This window comes from Rhinolophus ferrumequinum, chromosome 2, assembly GCF_004115265.2.
Source record: "Rhinolophus ferrumequinum isolate MPI-CBG mRhiFer1 chromosome 2, mRhiFer1_v1.p, whole genome shotgun sequence".
NCBI classification, from domain to species: domain Eukaryota; kingdom Metazoa; phylum Chordata; class Mammalia; order Chiroptera; family Rhinolophidae; genus Rhinolophus; species Rhinolophus ferrumequinum.
Genome location: NC_046285.1, coordinates 36817082 through 36844871, shown reverse-complemented (window position 1 = coordinate 36844871; position 27790 = coordinate 36817082). Strand labels below are relative to the sequence as shown.

Below are 27790 nucleotides of genomic sequence, written 5' to 3'. Positions count from 1 at the left end.
CCCCTCCCACCCCCAAAGTCAGAGAATAACAAAAAAGAGATCAAATCTTTGATGCCATTTTAATTTCTGTCGCAGTGACTAAAATTCAGATTGGATTCACTGTCTCAGAAAGATATCAGACCATTGTGATATAGAACATAAAGGATCCAGAAGAGAAATCTTTGCATGAATGGCATCTTAATAATATTGATAACTCATAATATTTTATAAGTAAATTTATCTCAGAAAAAAGTTTTATTACTGTCATGAGTCTGTAATTACTTACCAATATATTCTGTTTTGTTTCTGAAAAAAATATTTGTATATGTTTGCCTTGTAAACACTGATGATAATCTGATAAACCACAGCAATTTCAGGAGGAAATCAAATTCACTATATTTTATACCATTTTAAACCACTGCCAGAGTTAATACACCATTTAGATTATCTGTAAACTGCCTTCTTACATCCTAATTGCTTTAAGTCCAGCTGCATATGCCACATCTGTTTAAAGGAGGATTTTATTTTTTAAACTGTATCTTTGGTTTTCACATATAACATAACTCTTATTGGCTGTTATGTTCCTGCAGAAATAAGAAGAGATCTTCTGCTACTTGGAACTTTGTTTAGTTTGTTAGGTATTTCACTGGCTCTAATGTGCCAGATGTTATCCAATTGTTAGCAAAAGAGTGTTTTCTTAACCGTTTGTGGGCTTATGTCTCCATTTCATTCTTCAGCTGTATTGCACTCTGCCCCCTATTGTACAAATAACAATATTGAAATATTTCCCAAGAAAACATGCCACTTCTTAGCTTTTACTTCCTTGTCTACAAGGAACCTGGAGTCATCTGCACTTACCTCCCCGGATCCTCTGGATATCCTTCCACAGTACTAAAAGCATCACAGCTACAATACTGATATTCCATCTGTAAGGGTAAGACAATTCTGAAGCTGACTGAGTCGACTGAGATTTTAGCTTACTTATAAATTCAGCTATGCACCATGAAGAGCTTTAGCAAAGATATTTACCTGTTATGAAGAATGTTCATAGATTATTTACGCAACTAAGAGCAAGTCATGCTATACTAGCATCAATGAATGATAAAATTATGTTTGTTTTATAATCATTTTCCCAAACCCTAAAACCCATTGAAAATACTTTAATGTCATTAACAAATGGTATATATTTAAATAACCTTATAAGCTTATACATCAACTATACCAGTAGAACTCATCACTTTAAAATTTAGACAAAATCAAAAAAAAAAAAAAAAACTTAGACAAAATCCTTGCTATTAGCTCATATTTCCTTTACAAATGCACAAAAACTAAGGGGAAAAGAAAGTAACTCTTGATTCATTATAGAAGGGTAGGAAGAAAAAACAATTATTTATACAATAATAATAATTAATATTATTATTATTATGAAGTTATAATTACTTTCCCCCAGGTCACATAGTGAATAAGCAATGCAGGCAAAATTCTAAATGTCAGGAAAATGTATCACAATCACATCTTAAGGTATATACATATTGAATCATTATGTTGTACACCTGAAACTATAACTAAACTAATGTTGTATGTCAACTATATTTTAATTTTAAAAAAGAATATCAGGAAATTAAAAATTTACTTTGGATTTTTAAAGTTATCATAAATTATGATTAAAACAAGAAAAACTATAGAAGCTGGGTTACTCATTCCAATATTTTTTATTATGATAAACACACACAGAGTAGAGAGAATACTATAGTGCATTTCCATATACCCATCATCCAGACACTATCCTTATCAAACTTTTGTCACTTAGCTTTGTCTATCCTTTCCCTTTGTGAAACTATTTTAAAGCATATTCTAGATATCATATTATTTTATATCTACATATTTCAGCACGCATTTCTGACTAAAGAAATGCTAATATTCACTGAATAAAATTACAAATAAATCTTTGGGGGGTGGCTGGTTAGCTCAGTTGGTTAGAGCATGGTGCTTGTAACACCAGGGTTGCTGGTTCAATCCCTGCATGGTCCAATGTGAGTTGTGCCCTCCACAACTAGGTTGAAACAACTACTTGACCTGGAGCTGATAGGTCCTAGAAAAACACACTTAAATAAAAGTTAAAAAAAAAAAAAAGGTAAATAAATAAATAAGTAAATAAATAAATAAACAAATCTTCGGTGTTGGCTAATACCCAGGCCATGCATTATCCCTGTCTTAAAATGTTCTTGTATTAATTTGTTCAAAGCAGGATCCAAAAAAGGTCCACATCTCACATTTGCTTCTTAAGTCTCTCTGAATCTAGAGTAAGATACTCTAACATTTTCCTCTATGTCATTGATTTGTCCTGTAGAATAGTCCATATTCTGGATGTTTGTCTCCTTCCCTGTGCCAACACTTAATTTGTTTCTTTCTTCCATAATTTTTGTCAATGGAAGTGAGCCCCAGTCTTGATTGATTAAATTCAGGGTCACCATTTTTAGCAAGAACACTTAGTATGTGGTATTTTTCATGTTGCATTTCATAAAGCACCACAATGTCTGATTGTTTCTCTATATTTATGTTAAGATTGATCAGTGGATATATTAGTAACTGCTGAATCCCTCCATTATAAAGTTCACTATCGGCCTTTCAAGTACTGATATCATCCATTGATAATCGTTGCCTGAATTATTACAGTAGGAATTGCAAAATTTGACTTTTTAATTCTATCATTCCTTCCACATTCAATATCTGTAACCTTTCTGTAGAGAACTTTCCAACACTTACTGGGGCTATTGCTTAACTTGACACGTTGATTGTACAAGGAAAGCTTAATCCTTTCCGTTTAATTGTAAAATTTAGAATAAAATGTTGATGTCTTAGCAATTACCAATGCTATGCGATGAATTGGAAGGGATGAGGTTGTTGGGGATCAAGAGGGGGGTTTGCTCTTGTTTGCACAAGCATGTATTTTCTCTCTCTCTCTCTCTCTTTCCTCATTAGTTCCATTATGAATTTATTATCCTCTACAAATACCGTGTTTCCCTGAAAATAAGACCTAGCCAGACCATCAGCTCTAACGCGTCTTTTAGAGCAAAAATTAATATAAGACCCGGTCTTATTTTACTATAAGACTGCATATAATATAATATAATATAATGTAATATCAGGTCTTATATTAATTTTTGCTCCAAAAGATGCATTAGAGCTGATGGTCTGGCTAGGTCTTATTTTCAGGGAAACAGGGTAAGTATACATCTATCTCATCAGTTTCAATGATGTCCAGTGTTCTATTGTTTGGCTAGATTAATGGTTTTCAAAATGTGATCCCTGAACCAGAAGCATCGACATCACCTAGGAACTGACTGGAAACACAAATACTCCAGCTGCACACCACACCTACTGAATCAGAAACTCTGCGGTGAAGCCCAGGAAAATATGTTTTAACAGTCCCTCGGGGTGGATCGGATGCCCACCAAAGTTTGAGATTCAGTGGGCTAAATCATGTTGGAATTAACCATTCATTTGATATTGCTTTTATAACCTTGCCTCACACCTCTCAACTTCATCTGCTTCCCTTTAGAACAGGAGTGTCCAAACTGCGGCCTGCGGGCCAACTGCAGCCCATGATCCATTTTTTATTGGCCCACAGCAAATTCCAAAAATATATTTAGTTTACTTAAATAAACCAGGTGAGGCAATACGTACTTCACCTCGAGTGAGTGGTCCGGCTGTTTGTGTATTTTACCGAATATGGCCCTTGGTGAAAAACATTAAAAAAAGTTTGGACACCCCTGCTTTAGAATGATAAGCTTGTTTTATATCCTTTTCCAGTATGCCCATAGTTGTGTACTTGCACTTTGGCTGGTAGAGGGGGGCCTTTTTTTTTCTTGTCTCCAATTTCAGTGAGTTCGTCTCAGGGTTTGGCAAATTCCGTTTTAGTTCTTTTATTTTTCTCACATAATTCTTAGTTAGAAGCAGTAAAATATTTATAAGAATCATTAAATAGGAATCTAATTTTCATGTAAGAAAATGTAATGCATTTATTTCTCACATAGGAAGAAGACAATCATAAAGAACAAGGAAGCTAGAGAGAGTCATTTGTAAATGCTGCTTTGTTTAGAAGTTGGCTAAAAAAAAAAAATAAAAAAATAAATTGCTGGGCTGGCCTGGTGGCTCAGGTGGTTGGAGCTCCATGCTCCTAACTCCGAAGGCTGCCGGTTTGATTCCCACATGGGCCAGTGGACTCTCAACCACAAGGTTGCCAGTTCTATTCCTCGAGTCCCGCAAGGGATGGTGGGCTGTGCCCCCTGCAACTAGTAAGGGCAACTGGACCTGGAGCTGAGCTGTGCCCTCCACAACTAAGACTGAAAGGACAACAACTTGAAGCTGAACCGCACCCTCCACAACTAAGATTGAAAGGACAACAAACAACTTGACTTGGAAAAAAGTCCTGGAAGTACACACTGGTCTCCAATAAAGTCCTGTTCCCCATCCCCAATAAAATCTTTAAAAAACAAAAAATTGCTTGCCAAACCAAGGTCAGTGCTTTAAAAAATATATATGCACCTGAAACTAATAATAAATACATACATTTACTCTGGTTTTTAACCAGTGTGTTACTTGAGATCTTTGTCAAATCCAAAGCAGATACTGGATCTATATTATAATCACTGAAAAAAAGACTTGCTTTAAAATATAAAGCATCAGTGTTGGGAGTTTGCTGAATCTCATCAATGATTATCAAGATGCTATTCAATTGAAAAGGAGAGTAAATATATATCTTACAACTAGTAAAGCCCCAATGTTAATTTTTTATTGAGGTTGATACATTTGCCCCATGAAACATAGGAGTGTTGAGAAGAATAAAAAAGGAAGACTTTTAAGTAAGACAGATTTTATTATGCATTTTTTCAAAGTAAAGAGGAATCTTTCAAAAAGAAATGATGCAATATAAGATAAACATGGGTTATCATATTGCATTGAAAAGCAAGAAAGCCATCAGACTCACTGGGCATGCCAACATGAGTTATAGAGAACAGTGCAGTGCCCATGGATGAGATATCTTGCACTCCAGGACTTGCTTTCTGTATTTTGTATTCCAACACTTATTTAGTGCAGTAGGTATAGAATTAGGGGAGGAAAAATCTAATTTGATCAGAATAATAGAAAGAGAAGTAGAACGGCACTAAAAATAAATGTACCTACTTAGATATCTTCCATTCTATTTTCCCTACATCCATCATCACGATACCTTATCCCAACCTCACACCACATACCGTCACAACCATCATCACCCCTACTTGCCAACTAAAGCCTTGACTTGTCCCACACACCCAACTTTAATATAGCCCATCTGAGTGACTAATCTGAGCCAGCATCAGGATTTCTGTTCCAGACACTCAAACTTAGCCTCAGAAAAAATGAGAGACCTGAACTAAGTCCCTGGAACATTTTATTTGTCATCATTCAGTCTTCAACTCCTTCCTTAACCAATTCCTTTGCCAATATTTTTGTGCTAGGCCCTTAAACTAGGGCTGGCAATAAAAAGTTAAATTAAGATGCAGACCTTTTAATCAAGAAACTCCCAATCTAGCAAATCATTATATACTGTAGAATAAGAGTGCAAGATCTGCAAAAATCAAGGACAGAATGAACTGGAGTCAAGCAACATGTCAGATAATTAACAAGGACATGTTATCAGTCTGGTTATAATTTAGAACACTAGATCGACTCCAGAATTTGTAATACTAGGCTGTTTAACAAAGGAAGACATATTATGGTTCTCTCCTCTATACTGCCTCCAGAATCTTGACAAAAGCCTGAGAGGTACTCGGTTATATACCCTTGGATTCATTTTCTGCCAGGCTGGGTCCTGGCAGGAAATAACAGCTATCAACAGTTACTAAGTACTGCACAACTCCTCTCTTCCACATCGTCTCTTCAGTTCAAATGTGGTGTTCCTAACACCACTATCTTTCTGGTGCCCAAATCTAAACTTCACTTGTATAACAAAGTTTAACACACATCCTACCCCATATCTAATAAGTCCCTGTGGGATTCTACCTCTGCAATGCTTTACATCACCTTCATTGCGTTTTTAGTCCCAGCAACAACCACCTCATTCTGGTGTTCATGGTCCCTCAGAGAGGGCCCATAATAGCTCCTTACCAGAGTAGTTTTCCTGCAGCACAACTCCCATCATGCCTCGCTCAGTAACATAGCTCTGCTCATCATTAACTTCGCATCAATGCTGACACATGAGGAGTCAATAAATGTTTGTTGGAATTGACCTCTGATTCCTACTAATGAACTTTCCAAGGTAAGCAGAGAGGATTTAATATTCATAGTATTTGCTTTACTGTAGTATCAAGAGTGTTTATGTCCATAAGCTTGGAGTTTCTCTTATGGACAGCTGTAAACAAAATCAAGCACCGACATATTCTTTTTCTCCACCCTTTGGTTTATAACAGGGCATAAACACACTGCCTTTCTTTTCTTCCACTGCTTTCAAACCAGGTTACAATTTTGAAAATTACAGACTCTTCCCTTTACTGCTTTTCCAATTGGTTACTTCCTAGTAATATAAAGGGCCAAAATCTTGTCGGAAAATTGGCCTTGAATCACATTAATTGAGTTATCATAGCTTTATTCTTACACACTTTTGAAAAAAAGATATATTTGGGACGGTCGGATGGGTCAGTTGTTAGAGCATGAGCTCTCAATAACAAGGGTGCCAGTTCGACTACCACATGGGATGGTGGGGTGTGCCCCCTGGAACTAGATTGAAAACGGTGACTGAACTTAGAGCTGAGCTGCGCCCTCCACAACTAAGATTGAAGGACAGCGACTTGACTTGGAGCTGATGGTTCCTTGGAAAACCATGCTGCTCTCCAATAAAGTCCTGGAAATACACATTGTTCTCCTTCCCCAATAAAATCTTTAAAATAAAATAAAAATAAAGATATATTCACACATATATATAGATATATATCTATATATATCTATATCTATATCTATCTATCTATCTATCTATCTATCTATCTATCTATCTATCTATATATATATATATATATATAGAGAGAGAGAGAGAGAGAGAGAGAGAGAGAGAGAGAGAGATACCAAAATTCTGGATATATTCCAGAATTTTTAATGATATTTTACTGATGTCATATCTAGGACAATATTTGTGAGATTCATCTTATTTGTCCATCAAAACAGTGTTGTTCACTGTCTACATAGGATTATCAATCTGTGTAAACACCTAGTTTGGTATTGTGGGAACCAATATAAGGGACATGGGGGTTGAATGATCTCATCTATTCTTTTTTGGAACTCTACACATAGACAACATGGGAAACTTCCTGAGTAATATGTTCTACACAAGACTGCACTGATTCCCATGTGTTTCTAACACCATTCTGCTTTAATTTTCGCTAATTAACTTCGTTAGTAGTGCTCCTTAGAGGGATGATCTAAAAAAACCAGAATCAAAGCTATAAGGAGACAATAGCTGTGCCATTCAGCAGAGTAGCCACTAACCATATGTGGCTATTTAATTTTTAATTAAAATTAAGTAAAATTTAAAATGTCGTTTCTTAGTCACACTAGCTGCATTCCAGATGCTCAATACCCACATGTGGCTAGTTGCAACCTTTTATACAGTGGATTGTATAAAACATTCCCGTCATCCCAGAAAGTTCAATTAGACAATTCTGCTCTCTAATTTAGGGCATTATTGTGCTTTAAAATCATCTACAGGGCATTTTAAAAAATAGCACTCTAGGCCCAAGAACTCATTTCTAATCGTTCTCAGGTGCTGCTGGTGCTGCGCTCATGGTCACATTTTGGTAACCACTGCTTTAGGGGTTCACATCTCAGGTTACTGAGACCGAAATGTGTGAGTTTGAATCTTAAGCTCACTTCTCATTAACTGTATGGTGCTAAATAACCTTCTGATCATCAGTTTTTCTCACCTGTAAAGCGGGAATAATGACAATGATAACTAATGAGATAATATACAGATAATGCTTGGCACACATGTGCTCAAGAAATGTTAATTGTTATAATTATCTGCATTTTCCTAGAGTTTTCCTATTACCTAATGTTCCTCGAGAACACAACTAGAGGGAATCAGTCAAACAATGGGTAGGTTTTGCTGGATCAGGGGGAAGCAAGTATTAGCAATCACTGTAAGTGTTCTCAGACTATTCTCTAAGGAAAGTGCCTTCATGTGGACTATTCTGGGCTGTTGGGGTAATGTCTATATCACTGAGTAAAGAAGGTCGAAGGAGTCCAAGAACATCAGGGGAGGATGGAAACACTGAACACAAACTGTACAAGTCTCGTCACTTTTTAAGGGTGTCCCTATCTCTCACCCTTAATAAAATTTAGGATACTTGTTCCATTCAGAGACTTTGCCTGATAAATTCCAAAGTTATGTTTTCCTTTCTTCTCATTGGCCTGAATCCACACTCTGAACAAAAAGGGAAGATCTTTTACCCTATTGTACCATCATTAATATTGTACATAAATTGAATCTCTTTTTGAATAGTTTGATTGTCAAGTGGTTAAAATACTCTTAGGTAAAGAAATACTTTATTTTAAAATACAGTCTCAACACAGAAGACAGTGGCTAATTCTTTTTAATATTTTTCTCCCTAATTATAAAAATAATGCATGCAAGTTGCAAGAATTTCAAATATTACAGAAATGTCTGCCATAGAAAATAACAATGCTCAATAATTCCTTCCCCCATTCTCAACATTATCACTGTACAAAATGATGTCATTGCATATACATTGCCCTGAAATTTGCTTTTTTACTTAAAAATACTTAAGTTTTCTTTCCTACGTGAGAGTACGTTGCTCTACCTCATGATTTCTAGCAGCTGGAAAGCATTGTGTTTTATGACTGCATCACAAATTCACCTAATCAGTTATCTATGGTTGGATATTTGGGCTATTTTAAGTTTTTCAGTATTTCATATTTTCTAAGAAATTTCATATTTTGGAACATTTTTATATAGTCTAGGTTGTATTTTCTTTCAGTGAAACTTTGATTCACTTAAAATTTATTATATTTTACGTCTTAGTGATGCATTAAAAATGCACTAATCTTTTTTAAAATATTGTGTACTTAAGACTCTTCATTCAGTTGAACTAATCTTATTCAATAATTCTGAATGAATGCATGTGAAGAACACAGATGAGAGGAAGTAGAAGGACTGCAGGCCACTGCCACAGGTGGACCTCTCCTGTCACAGAATTCTAGGGCCTCATACTCTAGCTTACAAGCCTGGAAATCTAAGTTCTTCACCTTTAAATGAATAATCTTGGTACACAATCTCACAGGAAACAGGTGATGCCAATTTACAAGGACAAATGTAATTGTCAAGAGAATCATATAACCGCTTTCATTCTCCCTCCAGTCAATGTTCATAGTTAGACAACTTCTAGTTGGAATGTCATTTGGTAAGGAAACACAGCCTGAAGAGTCGGTTGAAGGATCTCCATGGCTCCTGTCATCAGGCCCTAACAGTCGACAGCACCTATCTTTCCCTTGCTGCACAGACTGGACCATGTTGGACAGTTGGACAGCAAAACACTCAGGAATCAGGAAATTGCGTAGTTGTAATACTCAACTAATTTTCAATGTGTTCGTTATAAAAAGGCAAATAATACAGAACTACATAAAGTTAATATTGAACACTTAATCCCTACCTTTCTCTTTTTCCCATGTGTTTGTCTCCTTTGCTCCCATGTTTATATTCCTCTCCGAAATTCTTTCACTTTGTGCTGCTTTTCTTTTCCTCTTTTGTCTTTGTTTCTCTTGCTGTCCTCCCCGCCTCCCCTCCCCCTTTTCCTCCCTTTCACCAACAACCAATTCTTCTTCTAGCTGGTTGTCCTACAATTTAACTCAATTCTGACATTATCTTCTTAAAGATATCCCAGAGGCTAAGGGCTCAGTTATACAAGACTGCCCACCCCCACCCCCACTTCAGACCAGTAGTAAGTCCAAGTTGTCACTTGTTTCTTCTCACCCACCAGCTACACATTGGAGGTTCCAAAGATTTCCTCCTTAGGTTCAGTTAACTCAGAGAAACATTTTACTTACTAGATCACTGGTTTACTGTAAAATAATATAACACAGGAACAGCAAGGTGGAGGAGATGCACAGAGCAAGGTATGGGGAAAGGATATGGAGCTTCTATGCCCTCTCTAGGTATGCCAGTCACGCAACACCATCCACGTGTTCACCAAAACCCCATTCTTTTGGGTTTTTATGGAGGCTTCATTACATAGGCATAATTGATTAAATCATTGTCCATTGGGGATTGATTCAACCTCCAGCCCCTCCCCCTCTCTAGGGGTGGGAAGGAACTGAAAGTTCCAAAGCTCTAATCACATGGCTGGTCCACAGGCAATCAGCCCCCATTCTTAAGTACTTTCCTAAAGTCATCTCATTAACATAACAAAAGACTCCTTTACTGCTCCCATCGCTTAGAAAATTCCAAGGGTTCCAGGAGTTTTGTGCCAGAAATGAGGATGAAGACCAAATATATATTTATTATTGTAAATCATAATATCACAATGTGGAAGGCCCAAGACACTTGCATTGTTTTGAGATTCCATGTATATTAAAAAATGAACAAATGACAACATATATTTACAGAAAATGTATAATTGTAGACAATATTTGCTTCTAACAAATTTGCATGATTGACATATTTTTCATTTAATCCTTGTAGTGATCACCGGCTGCATGGATAACCTCATTTGGAGATCATTTGAGGTATCTAAATGTGAGGCTATTTGAGCCTGTGAAGCCTGGATCTCTTGGTTCCCTTTATAGTAAGACCTAGTCTTGATTATCATGAAAAATTTAATTACCTTGGGGAAAAAAATATTGTGTACCTTTTGCTTATATTAGTTTTTCTGTGAGTGAGTAACTTTCAAAAAAATGTTCTTTTTCTATCTATTTAGAGATTTAGAGGTTCACTGTTTAACTTCTGTTATGTCAGAACCCAAAAGTTCATGTGCCTATAGATAGGTATTATATGAACATTTAAAGCCACCAAAAAAAATACAAGAAAAAGTGTGTACAGAGGATTAGTAGCAATGTATTTCTGGGGATTTCTAGATATATCATTGATATACAGAATATTTACAGTAGTGTATTTCAAGACTCTAATTGGAATAATTCCCATGCCCTTGAGCAAATTCTGGAAATCTTTTGCTTCAGTAGAGTGGACAGGCCAGTTCTCTGACACATTCTTGAAATGGGGATTGAGCTGATTCTGGGGGAGCAGAAAATTCTGTCTCCATTTTCATCTCTGTATGTTTCCACTGCAACTTTAGAACAGCTCAGAAGATGTCCATCCATCCCTTATCATTACGTTTTTCTCCAACAATAGCAAATGCTTCAAAGCCACAAATCGGGTGGTCCATCGATGCCCTTGCAACTAGGGGTTGACATTAGAAGGGTAGAAAAAAAGAAAAAGAAAAGTGTGCTCAAAATCAAAATACATTGAATTCTAGAGATGCTTTCACTCAGTATTATATTTGAGAAAGGAAACACTTAAGAATAAGGGAATTGCAGAGTTGTAATTTTCCACTATAACACACCATCACCTACATTTTGCCTTCCTTTGAGATACTCAGATAAAAGGCATGAATGCAAAAGTGTATGAATGCAAAGTGTTATTACCTATCTTCTCTTTGAGGCTATGGTTATTTAGTAATTATTCTTTTACTGTTCTATGCATGGTTATGCTTCTAGTTCAGGAGGAATGCAATTCTTATTATAAAAGCCACCGTATTTTGGAGCCAGGTAAAATTTAAAGCCACAAGAAAGTGAATTATATTGAATAGGAGTTAAGGCTTCTGAGCAAAAATGCAGACATGCTGCAGAATTTAAGCCTGCTTTTATCAGTTCTCACTGCTCAATTCCTTGGGATGGTTTTCTGCGTTAAAAAGCCTCATGTTTTCTATTTTGAGTCATTTCGACGATACACCTGAAAGGACTCCAGGGGGCGCCATTCAGGCTATGCGCAGGACCCCTAGAGGTGGACGCACAGCCTCACATACTAGCAAGCCTAGCGTGCAGGATGGTAGGAAGAAGGAGCCTGAATGAAGATAAGAACCTCCTTAAGGAGGCTATTACAGTGGTGCAGGTGAGAGCACCCGAAATCCTGACTGCAGACAGTAGCTGTGATGACGAAGGTGAGGAATCAGTGCTGGGACGCATTTAGGAGGTGGGCTCAGTAGGACTTGTTGGGTAAGGAGAGGTAAGGACTCTGCCCTCACACTGGCAACTGAGGAATGTTCTCAGTCAAAACATCCTGTGTAAATCTTTGTGTTCTCTTTCCTTTACTTCAAAGTAGGTCATCGTATGTAGGTGAGTTCTTATGATCCACAAAGACTACTACAGAGCTAGGGATTTCCCATTTTCAAATAAAATTCGTTCATTAAGGTCTGCAGACTCTCCCACACCTCTCTCCCCCGGCAACGTACCAGCAAACGATGTGGGAAGTCAATACTAATTAATCTGCAAGCACTATCAGTTGGCTTGGCGAAGAACAAACGTTAGGAAACATCAATATCCTCTATGGCAGTGATGAATCTCCTGGAGTATTGATAGATATAATTTATCTTGGCTTCAAAAAACGTTTACATATGTCCTCAGTAACATATTTGAAATAAACTAGGGACACAGAGCTACCACGGTAATTGTGTAGGTTGTGGTGTCCACCTGAATGCTCCAGCGAAAGGAGATGAATGGAGACTGAAATAAAACTCCTGCACCACTTGCCAAGCCTTGTGGCCTTCCTCAAAGCTGCATCAGTGAGGAAGAAGTGGCGGCAACTTTTTTCTAATTGGTCCTTTTAAGGGATGTTTTTTTGCAATTTGTCAGCCCCAATGTGTTTTCCTATGTATAGAATCTTTTCAAATCTTTTTTGAATGCATACTAAATTTTATATGTGTGAAGGAGACCAAAAGTTTTGCCTTTTGGGATATTGATTTTAAGCTAGTAGTTAAGAAACAAAAGACTCAAAAAGAAACTTTGACCCTTCCCCTTTCCTGCCCAAGAAATTCAGAAAGACAAACCTGCTTCAGGAAGGAAATCTTTGGATGTTGCCTTAGCCTGCGTTGAATTGAGCAAGGTAAATAGAAGGGTTTCAGGCCGAGGCCTGTTAGCTAGATACGCCCTGTGTCCCAGTGTGGCTGAGTTGCCTAGCAAGAGTTTGCCTGCCGTATGTTCTACTCTTCCTCATCTACCTCTAACTCACCCATTCTCATTTTTGAAATCGAAGACCCTATTCCCTTCCTTTTCTCCTTTGTCTAAAATGTATTATATACCCAAAGTTGTTGCTTTTGGAATTTTCATGCTTCTGTGAATTCTCCACGTGCATGTATTAAAATTTTGATTTTCTCCTGTTAATCTGTCTCTGGTAATTTGATTATTAGGCCAGTTAGAAGAACTGAGAAGTTGGGAGGAAAAGTATTATAATTGTTTCAGTCCCCACATGTGCTAGTGATGGCCCTAGGATACACAATTACTTTGGCACTTTGCACATACAGGAGGATCAGAAGCTGGAAACTTAATAACCAAGTAATGATTCCTTGGTGCACAGTTGATGGGGAGGAGGCTGGGAGAAGTAGAGGGAAGCAAAAAGGACAGCATATTAAGTGAGATATTCAAGGAATATTATTGTTTTATACAATCTTTTCAGTACTTATATATCATCATCCGGACAGATGCACAGGGCCTGAGGCTCATACAACTTTGGAGGTCCCACTTTAAGAAAAAGAATATAAAATTATGAATGCAAATTTTCTTGTGTCCTCACAGGAATGAATCAGTGCAAGTAAAGTACCTGAAGCCTTAAACTTCAATAGCTTCATGGTAACTCTGCCCCATTAGCATTCCCTGATCTTTACAATAGATGCCTAAGGAAACTAAATACGTAATTCAATGACATAATGTTTGCTCATATTTTGGAACCCTTCCTACTGTGACATAATTAAGGGCCAGAACCACCTTTTTAATCACTCTTGCTTGACACATGATGGAAGGAAGGAAGGAAAGAAGGAAGAGAAGGAAGGGAGGGAGGGAAGTTGGGAGAGAGTTTATAAAGAAATAGTTTTGTTATTTTCCTTTCATGCTATTGTCTACCAACCTCGAACTTTTCTCTTATTTCACCAAAGTTATTAACTAACCTGATGACCCACCGTACAGTCCAGATTTACTTCTAAAGGACTAACCTGTCTCTTAAAACAACCTCATAAGAGCAATGATATCCCATTACAGGACATACCTAAATGGTAGATTGTTGTAAACTAGGTGTGTTGAGTTCCAGTAGTTAAAATAGCAATATCTTGGATATGGAGAAAGAGGTGATCTCATACACTGTTATAAGTTGGTAAAATCACTCTGGATATAAATTTAACTATGTAAAAATTTTAAATAAGCCTAGCTTTTGACACAGCACTTGTAGGAATACACAGCACAGAAAGATTCAGAAAGTGCTGCATCCAGCCTCCACAGTCATGGCTCCTACCAAATCTCCCCATTCCATCAAATATGAAATGGAGGTTATGTATGATACAATCCTGTTTTGTCTTCTATAAATGCAGATTAATTCCTTTGGAAGATTCATTGCCTTCAGGTAAACAACTAAAGGCCTCATTAACACAGCTCATTTTATCCAATCAAAATTTTTTTTGGAAGAGCAAATACACCCAAAAACAAAGAAAAAAGAAAACCGGGCAGGAATACTCTACATCTCTCAAATCTGACTTCCTCTCCAACACTATAATAATAGAAACATCTAACCTTGATCCAACATGTACTGTGCCTCAGACACTTTATTTGGGACATGTGACAGCCCACTTCACTCACCCACAGCCCTCTGAGTAAGGGCTAGTATTTTGTTTTTAATCTTTTTTTATTAGTTTCAGGCATACCAAACAACATAATGATTAGATGTTTACACCCCTTGCAAAAGGATAACCCCACCAAATCTACTTCCCCTCTGACATCATACATAACGATTACAATATCATTGACTGTATTCCCTGTGCTGTGCTTTCCATCCCGTGACTATATATATATATATATATATATATATATATATATATATAAAATTGTAGTTGACATTCAATATTATTTTATATTATTTCAGGTGTGTAGTGCAGTGGTCAGGCATCTACACAATCTATGGAGTGATCCTTCTGATAAGTCCAGTACCCATCTGGCACCCTAAGTAATCTTTACAACATTATTGATTATATTCCTCATACTGTATTCCACATCCTTGGTACTATTTTGTGACTACCAATTTGTACTTCCTAATCCCTTCATCTTCTCCCCCATACCCCCAAGCTCCCTTCCATCTGGCAACCATCAGTTTGTTCTCTGTATCTGAGTCTATTTCTGTTTTGTTTGATCATTTGTTCAGTTCTTTAGATTCCCATAAGGGCTAGTATTTTTACCAGCCCCATTTTACTGGTGAGGAAAGGGAGAGACCTAAAGATGTAAGGTAACTTGCTCAAGTTGCCACAGGGAGGAAAGGGAATGTTGGGGTTTGAATACAGTCTGGCTTTGAGCCTGTCTTCTAAGGACAACTCTACATCACCACTCCAGTTGCCAGTACCTCAGGCCTGAAAGTGCTGCAGGAGTTCCTAACTCACCTTCCTCTGTCTACTCTGATCTATCTCCACTTTCTCTTTGTTGCAGTTGAGAGATCTTTACAAAATGCTCATTAGAGTCTACCCAACCTCTCCCCCACCTTGAATTTTTCAATAGCTTCCCATTGCTCTTTAGCTAAAGATCAAAAGGCCAACCTCTCCAGACTCAGTGTGGGGACAGAGCCAGGAGTGCAGTTTCCAGGCTCTCGCCCTCACGTGCAAAGGTGCTGGCTCGGGTAGTAAATGGCCATCAACTGTGATCAGATGGCCATCAGCTGTGGCTAGTTGGCCGTCAGCTGTAACCAGTGAGCCATTGGCCACTAATATAACTGCTGTAGCTACGCTAGCAGCAAATGGGGGCTAGCAAGAAGATGGTGGCTGAGCTAACAACCGCGGATTGCAGCTAGCAAGTGAGTTTGGTTGGCAGAGAGAAGTGGACGGCAGTTTGCGGATAGTGTGGCTCCAGCTTCCTGTGTCTCCAACCCAGCCGCCAGCGAGGCTATAGTGGTATGACTCCCCTCTCTATGGCTCCGTGGGTGTTCCTTTTTGGCCTCACCATGCCCTGCGTTCTTATGTGGGGAGCGGGGCCAGAGACCCTGCATGCCACCCGGCATGACACTCAGTTTACATTTTCCTTCTCCCCCTTCAGAGCCACACAGCCCTTCTTTCAGTTCCTGAATTGAACTAGACTGTTCAGGAGTGCTGCCTTTCTGGCCAGATCTTCCCCTTTTTCTGTTCAGTTAGGTCACGTCACCTGGTCCTTCAGATCTGATACTTTCCTGTCTTCTTAATGAGATCAAAGCCCCTACTGCAGGATGCCACACTTAGGGAGCTTTCCTGTTTTTCAAGTGTCATAACTGAATAGTTTATATTTGTTTTAATAATACATATAAACATAATCCATTAAAAATCACGTAAAAGAGCATTTGCTTATGTTATTGGTGATTAATATTATTTGTTTAATGTTTGTTCTAAGAGACTTGTAAGCTGATGAGGTCATGGTTCTTGTCTGCTTTTGTCCACCCCTCTATTTTCGGCGCCCAGCAAATAGATGCCCAATACAATTTTGTTCCATAAATTAATGAGAAACAATTATGAGTATTTATTGAACTTAGGATAGATAGAACTTTCTTTAAGCATTGACATAATAACATTTTAAAAAGTATTAAACAGTTTTTCTTTCAACTATAAAACATTTGTAAGAAATTTTACACATAAATTTGTATTAACTATTTCTCTAAAAAGCACAATGAACTTAGTTATTCCTATTTTACACTTGAGAAACCAAAATACAAATACATTATACTTTGCCCAAGATTGCTTATAAATTACCACAATTCAACAAGTCGACAAAAAGATACTTGGCTTTTTGCTTTATTCAAAAACTCAGTACTATTATTTCCAATTATGCTCAGGGATTATGAATTTAATTGTACTAATCTTCTTTGTATACAGGACATCAGCTAATCCAATTTCTTTTAATGGTTGGTACAATCCTTTTAGAATTGTGTTTCCCAAAATGGTGGTGAGTCTAAGAATTCCTAAATCATGATCTGAACACACACTTCATCTGTTAATACACAAATTATTGATTGTATCTTGCCCAGGATGAGTTATCTCAATATCTGGATTTGTACTTAATTTAGAATTCAGCAATGTTACCTCTGATTATACTAGGAAAAGAAAGATGACCCTATCACACACTTCCTAGTATATATAAACCTTAAATGGTAAGTTTTTACCGGCTGTTGTCTATAAGTCAGAGTAAAAATCTGATCCATCAAAGCCCAATACAACCTCTCAGATGATCTAGAGTCTAAATGCATACTTGATTTCCTCTTTGGTGCTTTCGGGCTTGCTCAGTGCACACCTACACTTCCTGCTCTTCTCCAAAGTCCCATTTACTTATTGCTAGCCTGTGATCAGATTATCACCTCCATCTGGGTAACAATCATCTTCATCATTTTAGGGCAAGCAATGAGATGTAGGAAAACAAAACAATACAAAGGAACAAAACAGGCTTTGTTACCTGGCAAAGGAAAGTTTAATTCCAGCTGTCACTGGATTTTAACATAGGAGACTCCTTCACTTCGTATCTCTAATACTTGACAGTTTGGCAAAGAGGAGCAATCTAAGGAGGCATTTCTCAGACAATTTTTAAGGAGAGAATCTTGACCTTGTTTGGGAGTCAGTAGGTTAGGGGCTTGAGCGGTATAATCAGGCCTACCTAGACTTGATATCTTGTTCTCTCACTTGTGCCATCGAACAAGATACCAATATACTTTTACATCATTTATAAAATGGAGAACAACAAAATAATGGCTGTGAATTTTTAAATCTGGAATTTGGTACATAACAAATACTCAATGGACTTTAAAAACTATAATTAGCCAGTGGCAGGAAGGAAGGTTCTAGGTATTAGTATTAGTACAGATGGAAAGCTAGAGTTTTTATTGGTTGAGTAACTTGCCTAATTAAGGAAATGTATGTGGTACATGAAAACAGTTTTGCTTTCTTCTAGCCACCAGTTCAGACCCAGAATTCTACTGTTTCCACAAGTTCCAGCATTAAATCCCTTCATACATCTTGTTTAGAAGTCTCTGGAAACTTTTGCTTTTCCTTTGGAATTTTTCTGAAGTTTTTAACTTCTCTAGTTCTCCTGAGCCACACCTTAGATAATGATTAAAACGCTCACTAAATAAGGGCCAGGAATGGTATTAATTCATCCATTCAAGAATTTACTCATGAATAAGAAAAGTACACACATTTAGCATTCACAAAATTGTCAGGGAGGGAACAGAGAGGAGGAGAAAAAGAAAAGTGCCTCTGGGTGGCAGGAAGTGGGAGGAGACTTTTTAAAAAAGCAATCTTGGGCCAGGAGCCGTTTCAGAAGTAAGAAGATTTTCTTTATATCAACCTCGACTTCTTTTTTGAGTATGGAGAATGCAAAAGGCAACAAAGTAAGTACATTTTAGTGGGTTTGTTCTCTGTTTTTGAGTCTCGTCATGCTCTTCTCTCTTTCTCTCTCTCTTTCTCTGTCTCTGTCTCTTTCTCGCTACGAGCACCCTTCTCCTTTTGAGGAGAAAAGAATGTGCCTTAGAATTTTCCTTCTTTTCACTTTAAGGAAAAAGTAAAGTCCTGGATATGATTGCAGCCTGGTATATTTGAGTGAGGAAATAATAAGAAATGGAGTTTCCTGTTTTGGTTTTGAAGAGATGATTTATCCTGTCAGAAGCATCTAGTATCAGCTAGAAGGAAATGGTAACAGGAGAAATGGCGAGGTGAAGGAAAGACTTGAGGAAGAGGTGGACGAACTGAGGCGGAGAAGGAATCAGATGCTTTAATTTCCCTTCAACAGACGCAGGTCCTAACCAAAGGTGCTGGGTATGAGCTAGTCTTTTTCTCCCAGAGGCAGGGAAATATTTTTTTCCCCAAGTCCAAGAAATAATTAGAAGCCAGATAAACTGATGAGGACTCCAGACAGAAACTATAGGTGAAGAGGCTTTGAGGCATGGTACAGAAGATTTGGACTACTGTGCTAGGGAACCCTGGCGCTCTCTGGGTCTCTAGTAGAACCAGTTCATTGTTGCCCTCTCAATTTTAAGACTTTTGTGGGATCCCAAAGTGAGTATTTTGTGAAAGGATTATGCACATGTAAGATTTGAATGTGAATGTTAAACTGCTATAGAGATGTAAAAATGCCATAGAAGTGTTAATTTGTCTAGTACTCCCCCATTGATGGGTGCTGGAAAGGATTTAGATATGGGAGCAGGTTGACCTTGGATTTAATTTTTATCTGAAGTGCCTATCTGTGCCTTTAGTTCTGTAGCCTCTCAGCCTCAACACCTGAAAAACAAAGTAATAAATTGTCGTGAGAGTGCTGTGAGGATTAAATGAAGGAAAATAAGGAAAGTGTCAAACAGTACCTGATACAAGATAGAGGCTCAACAAATATTAGTTTCTCTGTATCACGCAACTTTTATTCCCGCCGTCATTGTTTCTTTGAATTCAATGAACCAATAAGTATTTGAGTGCCTGCTATGAAGGAGGACAGAAATTCTACCCTGTTAGAGCTTACAGTCAAATGGAGTAAAAGGCATTGATCAAATCACACAAGCAAATAGGAAGTTGCCACTGACAAATGGTAGAAATGAGGAAATCAGCAATAGATTTGATTAGGCCTATAAAGGCTAGAAAGGGTTGTCAGATGAACCAACACTTGAAGTGAGATTCTAGAAGAGGAATAAGATTTTAAAATGTAAATAGAAGTGGGTGGGGGTGGAGCTGAAGGCCAAAGTAACTAGTTTGGAAAGGAATGCTGTGACTGGAACTTGGGGTTGTGGAGAGCACGCAGCTCGAGAAGATGCTGGTAGGTTATATTAAAGACATTTGATTGTTTTCATATTTTACTGCTAAGAACAATAAGCCATTGAATCAATGTATAGCATCCCTCTGGGAAACATTTATTTGAAAGAGGTCAAGAATAAAGGAATGAAAATAAAAATCTTCCTGGTGAGAGATATAGACAGTGGGTGATATAAGGCCTTCCTCCATATTTTCTGTCTTTTCTCATATATTCAAGTGGGCCTTCTCCCACTTCCCCACCACTGCTTCACACTCTTATAAATACCTGGGCATTAAGGTGATACCTGGAGAATACACTGTGCCAGTGGAATGTAGTGGCCGCCTTGATGTCCTGGGTGTGGGTTATCTTAAGGCAGGCAGTATTGATGTGGCAGGCCAGACACTAGAGGAATGACTGACTGCCTCCTTTGTTCCTAGCAGAACTCCTCAAAGAAGTCAAAGGAGAAAAAAAAGACTTGCAAATTCCAACCTCTCTCAGTAGAAGCTGAAGAGAAACAGCAGGCGGTTGGTGAACCAAGTACAAAAAGAAACTCAGGGAAGGGAACCAAACGAGAAAGGTCCATGAAAGAGGATGAAGGTAAGAGGTCCACAAGTCCTCAAATCCCATTTCCTTGGGTTGAAGAATCCTGAGGAATTTTTATGGAGTAGAAAAGGTAGAAAAGAAATTTTTGTTCTCTATTCTACAAATCCTATACTTCCTTCGAGACCTTGCTTAAATTTCACCTCCCTAATGCCTTCTTTTGGTCACCTCTTTTAAATCTTACTACTTCCTGTCTCCAAACTCCCCCAATATATTTGGTTCTGATTTTCATTTTGCTTTCACTCAGACAAGGAGAAAATTCTGAGATATTCTAATTCTAAATTAAATTACAGCAGCCCGAGAGTGAGCAAAAGGGAACTGTTAGTGTGTTAATGGCCCTGGACCAGCTAAGAAAAGATGCCTCACATCCCTCTATTGTCTGTTGGAATGTCAGATTAATTTCCACAGATTATTTTAGCTAGGTACCATCAAACTCCAGAAGCGTTGGCTGCTTCTTTAAGCGTTGGCTTTGTGGACTCTGCACAGATCCCAGGGCCAGCCCCACCTCACTTTCTCCCACCCTTTTGCCTATAGCTAAGGTAAATTCTTTCAGATGGCTTACTTCTTTCTTCCCCCTCCCTGCTGCTTCATGTATAAAAACACTTGAAAACTCCAAGACCATGGACATGTGTGTTTTTTCCACCTAGCCAATCTGCTTGGCGGTTTGGACTATATACCACAAGATCCGTCTTTTTGGCTAGCATTTTTGGCTCCATAAAACCTCTCTTTTAAAATAGACTTTCAGCTGTAGAAGTTAAAATTTTTAACAACTCACTGCTTGTAGTTAAGGATCTTGATGTGCCATGATTTGAGGACAGACTGATGTAAGATTGAAGTCCCACTCTTGAAACTCCACTCCCTATTCTAAAAAGTGAGGGTAATACCTACTGTGTTGAGTCGTGGTGGGCTGGAGGGTCAGTTGTAATGAACAATACTTAGGTAACATGCCTATCTGATACCTGACTAGTAATGTGGACTCAGTAACCCTAGCAATTATTAGTGTTAACATACCTGTGTCTATTCTGGAGCTGTGTTCTGTAAGTCTTTTCCTGAATGGTGCTGTGTGTGAGGTACAGCAGGAGACCTGCGTGCAATGGGAGTGGAGTGCTGTTCTGATGTCGTGGGCTGGCAGAATTATGGATAATAGTGGTTGTGCTTATATCTGGGTGCTTATTGCTGAGTGGTTTGTTTGTTTCATAGTGAGAAGGAGGACAAGGCACCATTGAGTATTTATGATCTCCCATTAAAACTTATATCATTCCCCTGGATTGGAATAGGTTGTAGTCTCTAGTGCAACTTCCTTGGAGTCTGGGTTAAGGAGTTCACAAGTGTGTGTGAGTAGTGGGGAGTTTTAGGAAGTGAAAACTGGGATTTGGAAGTATTAAGCCCTAGGTTTCAGGTTCTGTGCCCTGGAGGTTTTGTGGTCTTTGGTACGTCATTTAACTGTACAATGGGAACTGGACTCTGAAAACTAAAAAAGTGATGATACTTTTGTTATTTTTATTTTATGTTTTCATTTTTCTGAGAGTTCATTTGAGCCAAACTGACGACTTCTTGGTGGGGCGCGGGGACCAAGATCCCTCAAATGCTCCCGTACTTTTGACGTTTTAAAAGGTTACACAAAAGTTGAAGTTAATTATTACTGATTTTATCCCATTCTCCTTCAGCTTCCTATCCACAAAACATGGCACAAGACAATAAAAAAATAAGACTTCGGAAGAAGATACCAGTTCCTCCGTTGCCCTCTAAACTGCCACCCATAAACCTGGTTCACCGAGACATCGTGAGGGCCTGGTGCCAGCAATTAAATCTGGGCACCAAAGGCTTGGTAAGGGGCTCAGAGTGTTAGACAGTGGTCCTGGGAGGAATGGTGAGAACGAGAACTGTCATTATTAACTCATTTTTCTCTTGTCTTAGAAATTGGAAGCATATAGGCGACTCTGCGAACATGCTTACCCTCATCAAAAGGTGAGTAATTTGTAAGAAGTTTGGCAGAGTAAAAAGCTTAGTTCTGATCCTAATTACCTATATTAGTATCAGAAAGTGAGTAAAGGAATTAAATTATCCAAGCCACTCTTTCCCCTCTCCACTCCTTCTTCTAAAGAGGAACAACATTTCCCTGTCCTCACTTTTCACCTGCTCTGCAAAGAGTAATAGAAATGAGGTTCCTCTTCTGATAGCACTTTAATCTTTTCAACCCTATTTATAGGTTATTCCTGTCACATCAGCAGAGGCCAAGATATTGACCACAACACAAAGAAAATTAAAGATGGAAAAGTGGGAAATGACTCTGGAAAATTCTGATCCTTCTAAAGTGACTGCTCCCCCTGAGGAAGGGATGCCTGCTCTTGAAGGACTGGACAAGGTTGTCATGACAACTTCCCCCCCAGATGCTGTGTTTGCTTCCTGGACCAGAATTGCAGCCAGAGCTGGGAAGATGGAGGCAGAGGAATCACCACAAGAGGCTTCTAGTAAGCCCAAAATTAAGAGCTGGTTCTGGTTCAGATGAGGAAATAAGTTTGGTCAATATTAACCTCTCATTAATCACCACCTGAAAGGCTAGTGATTCCTGGGGCCCCCCACCCTCAAAGTTTCTGATTCAGATCTGAGATAGAGCCTGGGAGTTTGCATTTCTAACAATTTCTCAGGCACTGCTGATGTTGCTATTTGGGGTACCACTCTTAAAGGACCACTGCTCTAAATTACTGATGTCATCAGAAGGGGATAGCAATCTGTTTGGCTTCATTTCTTTCCTCTTTAAGGAATTAGAAGTGAAAGCATGTTCTAAAATCAACTGCCTGAGCTTAAGCCCAGAATCTTCTAAGCATCTATTGAGTGACATTAACAGATTGCTTAAACTAGTTCCCAGTTCTCTTATTGTAAAATACGTTAATAATACCTATAATACCTACCTCATATTGCAAGAATTACAGAGGATACAATTAAGGGAGACCATAAACTGGTTAGCACAATACAATGCCTGTTAGTGTTGACAGCTCTGAGCTTATTTCATGAAGGCCATCCCAGACCACTTGGAGTTAGTTTTTCTATTGAAGGAAACTAGAATAAGTCATCCACAAATATGCCTCTTTGACATAAAAAATTAGTTTGAGCTGCAGGAAATTAAAAAGAAAACAACTCCCAAAACTGCCCTTTTTCTGCTTAAAGACAAGATATAAATTCTCCTTTTGCTGGAGACACTCTCTCAACTGAGAGACGGCACCAGAGGAATTTGCATGCAAACAAACCTTACTCCATTATTTTCCTCCCATATATTTACCTTCCCACAGTTTGGCACCATTGGGGGCCCAAAACTGGCATCCTTTTTCCTGTCATTTATCTACAAATTTATTCTTTGTAGAGGATGTTATAAGATGGAATTCTAAGCTGCCATTTTTAGTTAGTTTTTGTTGTGTTTTCTCCTGCATTATGTACACTGCACACATTAATAAATGTTTTCTCTTGTTAATCTTTTTGTTAGAATTCCAGCTGAAAGCCTGAAGATGGGTAGAGGTAAAGTTTTACTTCCCCTACACTATCATCTACCCATTTGCAGCTATACCACTTCCCACTACATTTTTTGTTTCTTTCTAACGTTGTGAAAAGAACTGTTTTGCATTATTTTCTACAGGGGAACAGAGTAGAGTAGGTGAAGTTAAGATTCCAGAGTTCATATATCAAAGGTTCACACTTGCGAAAGACCGTAGAATCAAAGGCCGTGATGCAATCTCGAACATGAAAATTTGGTCTTGCTCTGTTCACATTTACCCCTCTTTCCTTCCCCAGGTGTCAGGTGGTGTGTGGTCCATGGGCGAAGTCTTCCTGCACATAAAGAGGGTTGGGTCCAGCTACAGTTTTATGCTGGGCAAACCTGGGTTCCTGAAAAACACGGGAGAGTGTGTGCACTCTTCTTGCTACCTGCTAGCAAATTTCCACCCCCGTTCCTGGAGGACAATATGTTGTGCCCAAAATGTGTTCAGAGGTAATTACTTAGTGCTTTTCTACATACTAAAAGTGGGCACCTGGCTTTAGTTGAGGAACAGAGAAGAATACATGTTAATCTTAGTTAGCCGTGTATTTCAGGCATAAGTTATCAGTAAAGAATTTCAATCAAAGTATTACCCATAGATATAATCCTAGCGAAAAGAGCATCTATCTGTTGGGGCTGAATGCTTCTACCTGGAGACCCGTAATTCTGGAGAAACAAACATTTATAATTACTGTATTCCAGGTATATGCACCACACAAAAATAATGACTAGAAGAAAAAAAAAAAACCCTTTAAGTAAAGTAGCCTACAGTCTACGGGGGATGATTTGTTTGTAAATAATTGTTATACCATTTGGTAACTGATAAAACTTAAGGGAATAAGTGATTAGATGGAAAGGTTATTTTTCAATATAGGGACCAGAGCCAATGCTGTGAAAGAATTTAGAACAACATAGCAATTGCAAGTAGTTCACTGTGACAAAGTATGTTGATATATAGTGGAAAATAAGCTTCACTTTTGTCACTTACCAAATGGGCTTAAAAATGCCTATCTGAAGATACTGTGAAAATTAAATGAGCAAACCTTAAAAATGCACTTGTACAAAATTTTGTGAACAGTTTCTAGGTGTCAGGGATGCACAAGGAATCTTGAATCTGGCAGCCCACCCCTGGGTGATGGGCCCCTGAAGGATTTTAAGCAAGTAAATGGACTGAGACACTGCCAAAGAGGGAATGGTATAAAATCTATTAGAAAAATCTTGTGGGAAAATTCAGCTTTTCATTGTTTAAAGGACCTGGCACCTTCTATGGGTGCCCCAAAAAGAAATCCTGGTGTCTAGGTAATTATTTGGTAGTTATTTAAATATTGATAAGGGTAATAGTTGCACTGGGGCTGAGGACAGCTTCGAGAAACGGCAGTATTTGAGGTCATGTTAAAGAAAGCAGAAAAGAGAAAAGCTAGAATATGAAGTTAATGGGGAGAGTTTGCATGGGGAAATTGTCTTAAGTAGTATCAAACGAAGCTGAAGAAGCTACAAAAGAAAAATACTTGTCCTGGATGATAGATTTGAAGCAGTAAGGGATACAAAAAATTCCGTGTTGGTTGAATAGGGGAGAAGTAGTTATATTAACAACAGGGAGACGCTAAGGGTGCTTCTGGGCTTAGCTTGGGAGAGGGGCCTACAGAGCGAAAGGATAAAAAGAAGATAACCCCTCTGAATAGAGGGAATTGGTGCAGCCCAGTCTTGGCTCCCAAGGATCTGTTCCCCTACCTCTCAGTTGTCCAGGAACCATTCTGGCTCCATCCTGAGATCTGTTGTTTTGCTGGGTGGGGGGGTGGAGAGGGGCATTGGTGTCCGATTACTGAACACCAGAGATGTAGGACAGTTGTCAGAAGATAGATGTCTGAAGTGGGAGGCCCTTCAGGTTAGACTTCCCCCTCTATCAGCCAGGAGTGACAGCCCCCAGCTCCCACAGGAGGAGGTAAGTGAGTGTGGCTTGTCTTTTCCCTTTTGGCTGCCCTCTTTTCCGCCACAATTAGTTGAATACAACTTCCGATAGCCCTTTAATGACATATTTGGGCCTCTGGGCTAAAGGTAAAAGATCCATTCTGGGGCCTCCTGCCCACGGGCTGTATAGGACAGGGACATGTTAGAGACACAAAGTGGCTGATAATGTCATTCCTGGGGGACATGGCCAAATACTTCCCACCCATTATCTTAAAGTTTAAGGGCAGTTTTTTTGGCATTCCAGCAGTGGGTTTCTTGGCTATTTTCAAGGATGCAGCTTGATATTTATTTCTTCGAGAGTCTCGACTTTAAAACTACACATATCCTTTGCTTTATAGGAATAAGGTATTGATGAAAAGCCTTCAATGAGACTACAATGCCAGGATAAAGGATGCAGCTATGATTCTAATGAACCATAGAAAAGAGACTGCTATCAACTCCATGATGCCACTGACCACTGAACTCCAGGCTGCTCCACACCCTCCATGCTTTCTGCTTAGAAGAGGACACACAGGCTGGTGGGTGCAGATGTTACCCTCAGACTCCCGACAGTGCCTGCTGCTTCATCTGTCGGGATACAGAGTCTTAAGTTTTTAAGGTGGAGAAGTATTTCACAAATTATCATTCATTGTGATTAATAATAAGAAAAAGTCAATACTATCAAATGATTATCCTTCTGAAATAGAAGTGACCTCAGCAGCTCTTTAAAGTGGGAACTTGAGCATTGTAAAGAGGTTGAGTGAAACAATACTACACTCACATGTTGGATTCCCCACCTCAGAATTCTGTCTTTATGGGATCTGCTGCCTTCTTAGTTCATACTCAACTGCTTTAAGACAAAGGGAATGCTGTAATTCTCTCCACTCCCCAAAACATGTTCTTAATGTACAACACAACATTTTTCTAAATTTTCTTAACCTGAATTTCTATGATGTGTCTCTGGGATAAAAACACAGGGTACTTTGTCATTGTTTCCATTTGTAATTGTTTTGTACATTTTTACTGATTAAAAATGTTCGAGTCTACTTCTAAATCATAAATACATATGTTTAAAATGTATATATAAGATCATCTATTTAGGAAACTTGTATGCAAATAAATGTTAATATTAAGTGAAAAGGCATTATTAGTGGTCAGAATTTTTCAGTGTAATACTACACATTTTATTCCTTATATCTCATTGTATGTATACTTAGTTTTAAACATTTTTTTCTCTATTTTCATTGGATTGCTCAAGTTTCTATTCTATTTCCTTCTTTTCTGCCTTTATTAATTTGGGAGTTTTACTTTGCATTCTGATTTTGCTTCTAGGTTCCTAACACCTTAAAATAAACTTAAAATTTTCTCTTTAAAATCATTCTACCACTAAAATGGCTTATTTACCCCATCTTACTGCCACTGGCAAGATAAAATCTCTCAAGTCATATATATTCCCCAACTCTTCCTAAAATGCACATCTCCCCCAAATTTCTATATAGTTTTAACTACCTTACTCTATCCGCCCTCATGGTCTCTGTCCCATGCTCGCAATATTTCAAGGATGAGAGCTGTGTACACTGCCTCAGATGAATTCCGTGGCAAAGGGATCCTGTGGTATGATCTTGATTGGGGAGAGCTAAGAGTAGAGCCGTTTTCCCATCTTTTCCAAAGAGACAAATATTTAAGTCCAAGAGTTGGACATTTAAGGCTCCAACAACT

General features: G+C 38.4%; 1 protein-coding gene and 1 non-coding gene across 2 annotated transcripts; both read left to right on the top strand.

Moving 5' to 3' along the window:
* Positions 1-1936: 1936 nt before the first annotated feature.
* On the top strand, positions 1937-2010 carry TRNAT-UGU (transfer RNA threonine (anticodon UGU)). The gene has a single exon. It is a non-coding gene; the product is annotated as a tRNA-Thr (tRNA).
* A 16495-nt stretch (positions 2011-18505) lies between these two features.
* On the top strand, positions 18506-26592 carry DPPA4 (developmental pluripotency associated 4). The gene is made up of 7 exons (XM_033134905.1): positions 18506-18610; positions 20433-20592; positions 22263-22423; positions 22513-22563; positions 22805-23066; positions 24382-24577; positions 26431-26592. The coding sequence occupies exons 1-7, from the start codon at positions 18587-18589 to the stop codon at positions 26459-26461; spliced, it is 885 nt and encodes a 294-aa protein (XP_032990796.1). The 5' UTR covers positions 18506-18586; the 3' UTR covers positions 26462-26592.
* The last annotated feature ends 1198 nt before the right edge of the window (positions 26593-27790 follow it).